We start from the raw sequence: 13,428 nt of genomic DNA, 5'->3' as shown, positions 1-13,428 counted from the left end.
TTTCTTTTTTCCCCCTTTTTCTTTCTTTTGAGTTAGTTGAGTGTTGCATGGCTTTATAGGAGGTTCTGGCACGGTGGATAGCTTTTCTTGTAATGTCTGGTAATGTTCTAGACCTTAGAGAACTAAACTCCACAATTAATTTAAATATTTAGTTTGCAATAAATATGATCATATTTCCTTCCTACTGTTATTTCTTGAAATGTGCAGTTTAATAACCAGCTCGCATTCTGTGGTTTGAACCTACATTAAATGTACCTTGGTTTGATGGAAGTACCTTTTAGCATCCTTTATATTACACCATCAGGTTTAAGAAACTGATGCCGTGGAAGTGACCATGCAATGATTATTTTCCTGCCTCGTTTTACTTCAATGATTCACTAATGTACACAAACTTCTACAGCGATAGGTAAAGAACTCTTCCAAAATGCAAAAGTGGAAACAGGTATTGCTTTCTACTTTCGGTGCTTGTTTATGGCGTTGTCTCTTAACATTTTTTTTTTTAAATTTGAAAACTAAAACCTTTATACGGTGTTTACGCTTACATTCTTCTTTTGACCAAACCAGCTCGGTCTCAAATTATATTTGCTAAAATGGACTGTCCTCCAAATTTAATGTTTAAAATGGCTTAGTAAAATGTCTACAAATTATGTTTTGTTTTTAGATAGAAATGTCAACAACTTTAGTATTTATATTATAAATTAATAAAACAAAAAGTTAACTTTATTAGCAATTTATATATGTAAAACACTAAATTTATTAATAATTTATTTTAAAATGTTCAGATAAAGCACTGATAGATTCAATTAAGTCTGTATTTGTTTAGCTGCACATAAAATACTGATCATATCAGTGTCTCGTAAGGAGAAATTCTGAACTTATTAGTATTTTTATCAACGATTTTAATAAAACAGAATTATTTTAATATTAAGTTTTAAAAGTGGTTTATTTCGTTGAAAAAAATATTAAGAATGAGGGCTAGTTTGGTAAAAATAAACTGTAGACTAGAAAAAGCGTTACTCTTTCCTTGCTTTTTGTGCCAGCTATATTTATAAGGAGTCTCTTCTGGTTGTTATTTAAATATTCACGTGGTTGGACGACTATGCTGGCATTAAATTTCGTGCTTGACTGTCCTCTCTTCTATCTCCATATACGATATACGTCTCCCTCCACAATAAATAAATTTAGGCCTATAGCTTCTGCATTGGGTTTTGACCATTGAGGATTAGTGATTGTAGTTGTAAAGTTAATCGGCTACTCCGGCCACTCACAATTCCCCGTTTTACCACATGATTGAGGGTTGAGCATATTGTCAACATGATTTACATCCATTTACTTTGATGCTATATAATTTCCGAAAAAATAAAGTCAAATGCGACCCGAAGAACTATTCTATTTTCCTTCCAATAATTTACACATTCGTAGGATATATATTATACAAATAATTAAATAATTAGGTCGGACAACTACTGAGTCGATCACTGTAATTCAAATCTAAACTTCTTAACTTTTTTAATTGAAGAGGTATGAAATCAATCACTGTATAATTAGAGAACAAAAAAAGGTTATAAAATGAATGTGGGTGTTTCCTGAAAATAAAATTAGAATAGAGGAGACCCAGTGAAGCAAAAGGTGGGATATCTTTTGGCCAAAGAAGATGTCTGTCATCAAATCGAAACAGCTCCCATTTAATGTCTTTTTAGCGTTACAAACGTAGGAGTGAAAGCTAGGCCATTAATGTCATCCAACTATTTACAATTTAAAATCATTATATTTGCCACCTCATCCAAATTTACAAATGTAGAGTCTCTCTTTTTCTCTTTGCGCCAATTATTCAAAGGAATTGATTATTCCCGCCCTTTTTTGGGGGTGGGGGTGGGGGGGTGGGGAGAGAAGCTGGAATAGGGGAGAAAGAAAGAGTCTTTGCCGAATAAATCCGAGAATAGTGTTTATTCTCCTGGGAATAACGCCTTTCTAGCGATATTGACATGTCCATGTCCAACCAGCTGGCACATCGAATCGCTTTGCCGCGTATTCGTATCTTTTCTCGGCGTTTCCAGTACAACGGGCAGCTGCCCGCTCTCTGAGGTCACAATCTCGGTCAAGATCCGTCACAGTGCTGGTCGGTAATTGGTTTAGTTTTGCGGGGCCCGTTGGATTATTACTTTCCCCTACTAATTCATTGGGTTATATACTCACATATATTCTTATCCATAATCCATCTGATGACTTCAGTTCCGTTGGTTCTAAATCTTATAATCCCATTCTATTCTCTTTTCACCGTAATCCTAAGTCTTCGAATCCCTATCATCAATAATAATGCATTGCTATAAAATTCTCAATGACTCGCTCGAGTTAGTCTGAATTATGAAAGATAAGATCGGTTGCCCTTGGACCATTAAGGGAGTAGTTATTGAGTGTCCCGGGGTTATTTGGCTTTTCTGTAAACTTTCATATGTTTTAATGCTATGAGAGAAGGAAATTTGGCGGTTAACTAAACTGCTATATAAGACTAGTGTGTTTGGGATCAATAGACTTTATTCCTCAAAATTATGTAACCTTATTCATACTAATGCATCGACCCTCTCTCTCAATGTACACGTGAAGAGTGAGACTGGACTATAGTAACACTATTTTGAGCTACACTGAAATTAAAATTTCATATGAACTTAGTAATACAAAATATATTTATAAAAAATAATATTATGAAAATGACATTGGCGTAACATCATGTAATCAAATGCCAACAAAATGAATGTTGTTGATAGTAATTAAGTTCCCTTGATGACGAAGATTATCAATAATAGGCAAGTCTTGCATTCGAAGCCCTCCTATTTTTGGCAATGCTATCATCGATTAGCTTCAAACCCACCTTCTTTTTGTAACCCCTACTTTTCAAAGGATTAGGTCTCAAGCAAACAAAGTTCTTTCATTTTCTCCACCTAAGACGACACCCCATCTAACTACTATTTCTTTTTCTATTTCTTAATTATTCAACACCTCAAAGATTAAACATAGACCCAAAAATAAGTCAATCCTTTCTTTTAAAAATAAAGAACAATTACTCTCTATTTCGTCAAACTTAGTCAACACTCTAAGCTTCTTCTTCGTTTTTTGGTGGTCAAAAACGAAAAAAGAAAATCCTTCCAACTACTGTTTGCTTCTTACGGAAGCCAAAGACATTAATTTTATTGTACATGATCATTGTAAAGAGAAGGTCACATCCATCATCATGACACTACACGCACCATGGAGCACACGCCTCCATTTGTCATTGGCTGAGGATGAAGGCCACTCATCCGACCATGATAGCATCCGCTCCACGGGAACCGGACAGAGTGGCCGTGGCCCACACTGCATCCTCTTTTGATGATTTTGGGACCCACCGGTACCCCACGATAATTCCAGTAATAATAAAAAAAAGAAGAAATTAAACTCTTTTATTTAACAATTAAATGCATCTAATAACTTTATTTTATCTCAATTTATTATCTTTCTCTTCTTCTTTTTTTGTAATATATTATTAAGAAAAGAAGGATTCTAGACAGACCTAATTAGCTTTGCTAAAGGCAGTGAGTTGGATATTCCTTTCGTTAACTACCATTATTTAGATTTAATCAAAGTTAAGCAAGGATTTGGGTGGCTAAGTGGCACGATACTCTTGAGACTATAAAAGGTAAAGTTAATTATACGATTGCAATAATTTTGCATCATTGCATAAGAAAAGGTGGCATCTAACTTTTGAAGAGAAATTAACTAGTATAATAAGATAGCACTTTAACAACTTAAAAATTAACATTGAGTACTTAGGATACTAGTAGGGTACTTACCGGAGATTAAAAATAAATAAATAAAAGTTATTATAGCACTAGATCTCGCTCTAATACTACTTGTTATGCGTAATTTATTATTCGTCGAAGAAAATATTTTAGTCATCTCTAGTAATATAGAAGGATAAATATTTATACGAGAACCCCTCTTTATTAAAAAAAACATAGAGAAAAAATCACCTAGCATTAATGTCTTGGTTAAATTAGAAGATATCTCCTTATCTCCCGGTATAACTAAATGAATTTTTACTATCTCCTACCTCCATAAGGAGAACTAAAGTATAGATGAACTAGTATTTTTATTCACATTGATGAAAAAATAATTATTTGTTACATACTTTTAAATTTATTCATACGTTATTATGTTTGTGTCTCCTTTAATGCATGTAAATATATTGGAAAATTTATATGAAAATTCTAGAATGATGTTAGAAATATGCACGTCTTTTCTTACGGCCATATTATTTAACCTACTAATTAGTGCAATGACTGTAATTAATTAAATGAAAAATAGAAATAATATTTGTAACAGGGATGTACATGAAAGAATCCCCTACTATAACGGCTACAATCAGTATATATAAAGATAATATAATTTCCTTTGTTGATTATTAGTAGACAAGCAGAGTAGTACACAAGGACGAAAGGGACGCCATGGGATCTAATAATCTAATTAATTCCAATTGTCCTTGACACGTGTTTCTTTTGCTATGCGGAAGTGCCTACTTTTCTAAGCTACAAAATATGCTACATAAACTAAAGAACGCACGTACGCCATGATGCAGCCGGCCCTAACAGAGTGCTGTGTTAGGGTTTGGATTTTCCTCTCCCTCTCCATTTAAGCTCCATTTAAGCTCCATTTAAGCTCCATTTAAGCCATTTGGTTAGGTGGATGGGAGAGTGGTTTTCTCTCATAATTTCCTTAAAGTTGGGTGGTCTAACGCATGTACATCAGAAGTCTGTGTTTGTTTGGTTCAAATATCTTTCAAAGTTGTTAAAACTACAATTTGAAAACTTCATCAAACTTGGGTATAAGCTACTATAAATTTCAGCCATTTTTTACACTCTTTTCATACCTTAAAATATATTATTTTTTGTTTTTTTGGGGATAGGAAACAGAAAAAAAAAAGGTTATTTGAGACCTTAAATGATTCTTTAATTAAATTATGATAAAAAGATATATATATTAATATAATTTAAATTTCTTTATTATCAAAAAAAATTACTTTGTTTTCCTCTCTTTCACCATCATTGAGTCTTTCCGTTGCCCACTTGTGATAGTCTAGCACCAGCTAGCCAAGCCATGGGCAGTGAGGAGCAGCGCCACTAGTTGGCTAGCACCAACCAACATCGCCTCTCCTCATCTTCTCATTCTCATATTTTCCTATCTCATCATCATCGTCCAAAGTATCAATGGATTTGTTCGTTGATCTTGAGGAAGAGCTTCCACTTGCAGCAAGGGTCGAGGACGAGTCTAGGAGCAATGAGGTAAACTTGAGGGTGAGGGAGAGGGCGACCAAAGACGACAATGCACTAGGCCATTTTTTGGCGGCAGACATAAGTGTCTTCTTGAAGGCTCTTCCACTATGGACTTGTCGCTAGTGCAGGATGATGGGGAGAATGTTGGACATGAGGCAACAGGGTGAAGAGATAATCGATGAGGCTATTTAAGTAATTTTATTTTATTATGCTAACTAAATTAATGAACTCATTAACTTATTAGGAGTATAATTATTGTTAAACATTTTGAGTTAGCGTTGTTAGCCATTTCATTTTGCTCCAAAGTTTAGGAGAGACATAAGTAATCTAAAAAAATTTAGGAGACCCTTACGAAAGCCGGTAAAAGGTGTATACATAACTAATCCAACAAAAAATATACATTGACTTAATATATAAATAGTGAAAGAGATAATTATATCGATCAAATTTCGGTATAAAGATACAATAACTATATCAAACATATGTATGTGTTTGTCATATTATTCTCATATAAAATTCAATTGAAATATATCAAATAATTATAAAACTTATTTAATTATTAATTATTTTTAATTTAACCTAAGAATCAGTTAAATATAATAAAAAGAATTATCAATTTAAATATAATTATAAATGAGTAGAGTGACACAAATAAAATTAGACTTATCTAGAGGGTAAAGTGTAATTTTCCCCTACCATAAATCTTGATCCTTTCCCCTCCCCGCCCCAAAACCGACGAACGCAGACGCGCCTCGGCCCAGCTGGCCACCATCTCTCTCTCTCTCTCTCTCTCTCTCTCTCTCTCTCTCTCTCTCTCTCTCTCTCTCTCTACATTACTTTTAGACTTGTCCGGATCTCCCGTGACGCGTATAAAAATTTACTCCCTTTTATTTTCCTTGCCCTTCTTTATAAAAATTCACTCACCTCCTCACTGCCTTCCTCTCGCTTCCGTCCTTTTCTCTTTACCGCGTCCGCCACTCTTCCCTTCCCCACTCCCTCGTCTCCGGCTTTCCGCCATTCCGTTCCCCGGATAGCAATCGCCTTCCGAAAGGAGGGAGGCCTTCTGCTGTGCAAGAAAGAGCGAGAAAAGAAAAAAAATCGTTTTTTCCAACTTTTTTTTTTGTTGGTTGCTTAGGACGGTATCTCTTGTAAGGGAGCGCTGTCGGATTTGGGTTTTGATTGGGTGGCGTGGGAGATGGACACCGGAGGGCTTCTCGTGGCTGGTTCTCGGAACCGGAACGAATTTGTGGTCATCAATGCCGATGATTCTGGGAAAGTGAGTGCGCTAAAAGTCCCACCTTTTTACCTGGGTTTCGTTCATGTTGCGGATCTTTGATGTGTTGGTGTTGATTGGGGATGATCGGTTGAGAAATTTGTTTACGATCGTAATGTACATTACTGGAATCTTTATGTTGTTTCCTAATAGTGTTAGTTTGTCGTGGATTCTTCTATTTGTGTTATATTCGAGTATGGCCGTTTCCTTTTTTGGGTTTAACAATTGATTGATGGCAATAATCCGTTCCCATCTTCTCTGTAACATTCTGCGTTCTTCAGTTTTTTTTTGGAGTTAAAACTTATTTGTTTATGTATGAAGCCAGTTATGTTTTTTCCCCCTACTCTTCTATCTCCGCTTCTCCAAAATTTGTGCCTCACGTTACTTTCCTGTGAATCCTTGGATTTCTGCAGCCCAAATCTTCTCAAAATCGCAACGGGATTTGCGAGATATGTGGAGATGACATTGAAATATTAGCAGAAGATAATGAACTCTTCGTTGCATGCAACGAGTGTGCTTTCCCTGTATGTAGGACTTGCTATGAATACGAGAGGAGGGAGGGCAGTCAAGCATGTCCTCAGTGCAAGACCAGATACAAGCGTCACAAAGGTTTTTACCTTTAATAATATCTTATTTTGCGAACGGATTGTAGAACAGCGAAGAGCTTTGGTAGGCATCAAAATGGTGAATATGCTGAAGAATGGTATCTTGCAGGTAGTCCTAGAGTAGAGGGTGACGAGGAAGAAGATGGTGCTGATGACATCGAGCATGAATTTGATTTTGGTGGTCATTATGGGGACAATAAACTGGGTAGCTTTGATTCAAAGCTTCACAGTCAAATTAGTGTCGGACAAAGCTCTAGTAGTGGGTTCGGCATTGCTGCCTCCATTGTGCCCTATACTGGTGCCAGCATCCCACTTTTGACTTATGGTGAAGAGGTAAGCTACACATTGCACATTTGAGTGTTTATATATGTCCAGGTAATAACTCTAGGTTTATCTGCGCAGGTTGCTGAGATTTCTCCTGATCACCATGCCCTTATTGTTCCTGAAAATGTGGGCTGTGGAGGACAAATCGTAAAATCTATTTCTCGTAAGTTATTATTAGTTGGTTCCTTTTCCTTCCCAGTGATAGAGATTTTGGAACCTGTTAGTTTGTCTTCACTCCATGTGTTTATCATACCGATTCGAGACTCTCGATCCCACTCTCTTATTTGTAATTTCTGCAGCACAATCAAGACCTATAAACCCCAACAAGGACATATCATTTTATGGCTATGGAACCGTTGCTTGGAAGGATAGAATGGATGAATGGAAGAGAAAGAAGTTTGATAAGATCCAAAAGGCTCAATCTGGAAGTGGAGATGCAGGAGGCCTTGATGGCTATGAGTTGGATAACCCGGATTTGCCTATGTAAGTGTCAAATTACTATTAAAGTCGGTTTCATAAATTGCAGTGTGGTGTCTTACTGTTATATAAGCTGTTAGGTTTCACCCTTGAAGCTTTTAAGTTATTTAGTTTGAAAGCAACACTAATGGATAAACTATGAAAAGGGTAGTGGGGGTAAGATAATGGACATCCCCTGCCTCTAGGAATTGCTCTGGATTGAAAGGTTACTGTCATCTCTTGGCTCACAAAATTAAGAAAGAGAACACATCAGGAGCACCCTTCAAATTCCATCACTAAATTAATCTTTAGGCAAGAAAAATAGGCCATTCTGTATGCTTTCTTATTCTTCTAAAACTTTTCCAGCTAAAATTGAAAAGGTATTACAGGTATTATTCTCTTATTTAACTTGTTTTTGAAGTTTCCATCTTCCCTTGGCCTTGGAGTCACACTGAATATTAACTAGTACTCTGTCATAACTTGGAAAATATTTGCACTTCAATTTTCTGACAATGCTTGGAAAACACTGCCTTAATGTCTTCTATACTATCTATTTTTGTGATCATCAATGATGGTCTCCATACCTTTTGACAGTCCTTTTATCATTTTTTGCCTCATTATTTCATCTGACATTTGGTAGTCATACTCCTTTCTTACAATTGTTACCAATGTGCATTAACAGGTATGATGAAAGCAGGCAACAATTGTCAAGGAAGCTACCAATTCCTTCTAGTAAAATTAGTCCATACCGCATAGTGATTTTCTTGAGGCTCGTGATTCTTGGATTCTTTTTCCATTATAGACTTTTGAATCCGGTTCCAGATGCTTACGGATTATGGCTTACATCTGTTATATGTGAAATATGGTTTGCTATTTCGTGGATTCTGGACCAGTTTCCAAAATGGTATCCAATAGAGCGAGAGACATACTTGGATCGTCTGTCACTAAGGTGCTCTTTTTTTTTCTTTTTTCTTTCCAAATGTCTTGGAACATCTACTTTATCATCTTCATTTTTTACTTTTTGTGACCATCCTGCTTTATGATCTCAGGTATGAAAAAGAAGGGAAGCCATCAGAGCTTGCTGATATTGATATATTTGTTAGTACAGTAGATCCTATGAAAGAACCTCCGCTAATCACTGCAAATACAGTTTTATCTATTCTTGCTGTGGATTACCCTGTTGAGAAAGTTTCATGCTACGTGTCGGATGATGGTGCTGCGATGCTTACCTTTGAAGCACTTTCAGAAACGTCTGAATTTGCAAGAAAGTGGGTTCCTTTCTGCAAAAAGTTCAACATTGAACCTCGTGCTCCTGAATGGTACTTTGTTCAGAGAATTGACTATTTGAAAGATAAAATTCATCCAGATTTTGTGCGGGAGCGCCGTGCCATGAAGGTTAGTTCATTTGAAATTACATATTTGCAACAAGTTGTATTTGTGAGAAAAAGTTACTTCTGCATTTATTTAACTTCTCTCCAGTGAAATGCTCTCATGAATAGCACAGAGGTGAGGCAAGATAATTGTGCATTCTCAGTGAATACTTGCCTAACACTTTGTGATCCATTCTTGAGTTCTCTTCATATTAAAGATTCATCACTTTGGAAAAAATAAAATAGACCACCATGCAAAAACAAACTTGTCTTTATATGCTTAATGCACACCCTGGCACTTCTAAGCTGGAATTTAATGGGCTTCATCTGGTTGTGCTTTGATCTGTCTGTTACGCTGTGTATGTAATGATAATTCCCAGTATTAAATTACGTCAGTTATTGAACATATTCTGGTATATAGATTATACACTCCTTTGTTTCATTGTTATTATCTGATCTGTCTGTTTCTTGGATGCAGAGAGAGTATGAAGAATTTAAAGTTCGTATTAATGGACTAGTTGCCATGGCACAAAAGGTTCCTGATGAAGGATGGTCATTGCAGGATGGAACTCCATGGCCTGGAAACAATGTCCGGGACCATCCAGGAATGATACAGGTTGGTACTTATGTTATCAACTTTTATCAGAACAATTTATTCTGAAACTTGTCATCCATTATTGTGATGCTTTGAAGTTTAAAGACCCGGATTATAGTTAATATGTCTGTGATATCACTGTAAAGACGATAGAAAATGATGTCAGCATGTCTTTGATGCTTTTTCCCTCCATATTCAGATTGGTGGACCTCTTTTATATTTTGGCATGTAATCTTTTTATCATGTACTTAGATGATGCCTTCCAGTTAAAATGTCATATATGATAGTTTTTCAGATGCAGAAAGATATTTATATTGTAGGATTCTGAGGGCTATTATGGCATCCGCACTAATTTATTTGGTAAATGTGTTTCTATTATTTGACCCATTTGTAACTCATATATCTATGAAGATATAAAAGAAATCCTTTGTTCTCATGCTTCTTTATCTATTCTAGGTAAGTTGTCTCCTCGATATCTCCTTTACAGTTTCGACTTCATTATATATGTTTCTCATGAACTTGCCATCGAAGTTTGTTCTCTATCATGTTGCCATTAACTTAGAAACTTGAAACAAGATCATTGAAATGAATAAACTCCCATATGGATTAAAACCATCAGAATATATAACCTCCATATTTGATCTAGCTTTTACTGCATCACAATAAATTGAGTTTATAGTTGTGCCCTTTTTCTCTAATTATTATTACCGTCCAGTCTAGCATTGGTTTTGAATTATTGAGGAAAAGATGATAACTACATTTTACATAAAATGAGAAACTTTTCATGCATTATTATTTGGAGTAGTCTATTGGTGTGAAAGTGTTTACTTGACTTAATGAATGCAGAGTTGGATTCACTTAGTCTTGTGCAATGTAGATATATCGACAACCTATCCTGATCTGATGTATACTTTCTTGCTTATGTTTATCATCTACTTTATATTATATGCTCCAAACAGGTCTTTCTGGGTCACAATGGTGTACTTGATGAGGAGGGAAATGAACTGCCACGTTTGGTTTATGTTTCACGGGAGAAAAGACCAGGATATGATCACCACAAAAAGGCTGGTGCCATGAATGCATTGGTAATGCCATTGTTCTCTGCAAATTTTATCTTGTTTTAACTCTTCTATATGATCCAAGTGGAATACAATTGCCATTGAAGTTTCCTGTCCAACGCTTTCCATCTACTGACTAGTAAGCTGATTCTAGGTGCGGGTTTCGGCTGTTCTTTCCAATGCTCCTTACATTCTGAATGTCGACTGTGATCACTATGTAAACAACAGCAAAGCTTTACGGGAAGCAATGTGCTTTTTGATGGATCCATTGTCAGGAAAGAAAATATGTTATGTACAATTTCCACAAAGATTTGATGGGATTGATCGACATGACAGATATTCAAATCGCAATGTCGTGTTCTTTGATGTATGTATAAATTCTCTTTCTGATTCTCCGTCCTTATCTTGATTCATTGTAGATGGACTTTTTTTTTATGCTAATTACCTTGTGTCTCCCCTTTATGTAACAGATCAACATGAAAGGGCTTGATGGCATCCAGGGGCCAATATATGTAGGGACAGGATGCATCTTTAGAAGACAAGCTTTGTATGGATATGATGCTCCTGCTAAGGAGAAACCCCCTGGTAAAACATGCAACTGTTGGCCTAAATGGTGCTTCTTGTGTTGTGGATCTAAGAGGAAAAATAGAAAAGCTACCCAGAAACAGGACAAGAAGAAGAAAACAAAGCAGAGGGAAGCATCTACTCAAGTACACGCGCTTGAAACTATTAAAGAGGAAGTTAGAGGTTAGCTGTGTACAACTGATTGTTTGTGTTGACAAATTAATTCCCAACGTTGCATTAGAACTCACTAGAACTACTATTTTTTTGCAGGAGCAGGAAGTGAAAAATTACCCTTAGTTCCGCGGGAAAAGCTTGAGAAGAAATTTGGGCAGTCCCCTGTTTTTGTGGCTTCCACACTACGGGAAAATGGTGGAATTGCTAAGTTTGATCTTTCTGATTGTCTTAATGAGGCTGTCCATGTTATAAGTTGTGGTTATGAAGACAAGACTGAATGGGGAAAAGAGGTAACCTTATGAACACATCAAATCTCATGCCTACAGGAGAGATTCAAACAGATTACCCAGTGGTTTGTAATACTAATTCTTCATATGTGTTCAGGTTGGCTGGATATATGGATCTGTTACTGAGGACATTCTCACGGGTTTCAAAATGCATTGCCATGGCTGGCGGTCTGTTTACTGTATCCCTAAAAGACCAGCATTCAAGGGTTCTGCTCCTATCAACCTTTCTGATCGCCTCCATCAAGTTTTACGATGGGCCCTTGGATCTGTAGAGATATTTCTTAGCAAGCATTGCCCTATATGGTATGGCTACAGAGGTGGTTTGAAGTGGTTGGAGCGGTTTTCCTACATAAATTCCGTCGTCTATCCTTGGACATCAATTCCCTTGGTTGCTTATTGTAGCTTGCCAGCGATCTGTCTTCTGACCGAGAAATTTATTGTACCTGAGGTATTCAGCTCAACCCATGCATGTATCTTCCTTTCAAATTGATCACGACAATAGCTTCATGACATGAAACTTTTTTTTTTCTGGTATTTTCCAATTGTCTTTTCCAGATTAGCATCTACGCAAGCATAGTGTTCATGGCTCTCTTTGTCTCAATAGCAGCAACATGTATCCTTGAGATGCAATGGGGAGGTGTGGGAATTGATGACTTGTGGAGGAATGAACAATTTTGGGTGATTGGTGGTGTCTCATCACACCTATTTGCACTAGTCCAGGGTCTTCTTAAGGTCCTTGGTGGGGTTGAGACTAATTTCACCGTCACATCCAAAGGAGGAGATGATGGAGAGTTCTCAGAGCTCTACATGTTCAAGTGGACCTCCTTATTGATTCCTCCAATGACGCTGCTCATACTAAACATTATTGGGGTTGTTGCTGGAATTTCTAATGCCATCACCAGTGGATACCAGTCATGGGGCCCGCTGTTTGGTAAACTATTTTTTGCCTGCTGGGTCATTCTTCATCTCTACCCATTCCTCAAAGGAATGATGGGGAAGCAAGATAGAGTGCCTACCATCGTAGTTGTCTGGTCTATACTTCTCGCCTCTATTTGTTCACTTTTATGGGTCCGAGTTAATCCTTTTCTGGGCAAGTATGATGGCCCTGTACTAGAAGTTTGTGGTTTGGATTGCCAATGAGATTGTGCATCAAGTTTTAGATGGTTTTTGTAGGTGGGAGTTGCAGAAATTTGCTTCACTTCCTATAGAGTGATTCTTATTTTCAATTCGTTTTCCTTGTTATTGCTAGAGATCTAAGGGAACAGTGCTGAAGAGCGAAAAGGAAAAAAAAATAGTGGAGAGAGTAAAGAGAGGAGTTATAATCTTGTGATTGGTGTAGATATTGTAATGTGACTTACTGTTATTCTGCTATTTATAATGAATGTTTTATTGATTCTTTCCAAATCTCTTTATATA

General features: G+C 36.6%; 1 protein-coding gene across 1 annotated transcript; it reads left to right on the top strand.

The window, feature by feature from the left end:
- The first annotated feature begins 6,213 nt into the window (after nucleotides 1-6,213).
- Nucleotides 6,214-13,415, top strand: LOC140768781 (cellulose synthase A catalytic subunit 5 [UDP-forming]-like). The gene is made up of 14 exons (XM_073109187.1): nucleotides 6,214-6,582; nucleotides 6,993-7,188; nucleotides 7,294-7,517; nucleotides 7,587-7,671; nucleotides 7,808-7,991; nucleotides 8,647-8,913; nucleotides 9,014-9,359; nucleotides 9,813-9,950; nucleotides 10,889-11,014; nucleotides 11,142-11,354; nucleotides 11,458-11,734; nucleotides 11,822-12,015; nucleotides 12,110-12,460; nucleotides 12,568-13,415. Exons 1-14 carry the CDS (start codon nucleotides 6,502-6,504, stop codon nucleotides 13,150-13,152), a joined length of 3,267 nt encoding a protein of 1,088 aa, XP_072965288.1. The 5' UTR covers nucleotides 6,214-6,501; the 3' UTR covers nucleotides 13,153-13,415.
- The last annotated feature ends 13 nt before the right edge of the window (nucleotides 13,416-13,428 follow it).

The sequence above is a fragment of the Typha angustifolia genome, chromosome 10 (genome assembly GCF_048772165.1).
Source record: "Typha angustifolia cultivar Huaian chromosome 10, ASM4877216v1, whole genome shotgun sequence".
NCBI lineage: Eukaryota > Viridiplantae > Streptophyta > Magnoliopsida > Poales > Typhaceae > Typha > Typha angustifolia.
Note: the sequence above shows the minus strand (reverse complement) of the source record. Positions and strands in the feature narration are given on the sequence as shown.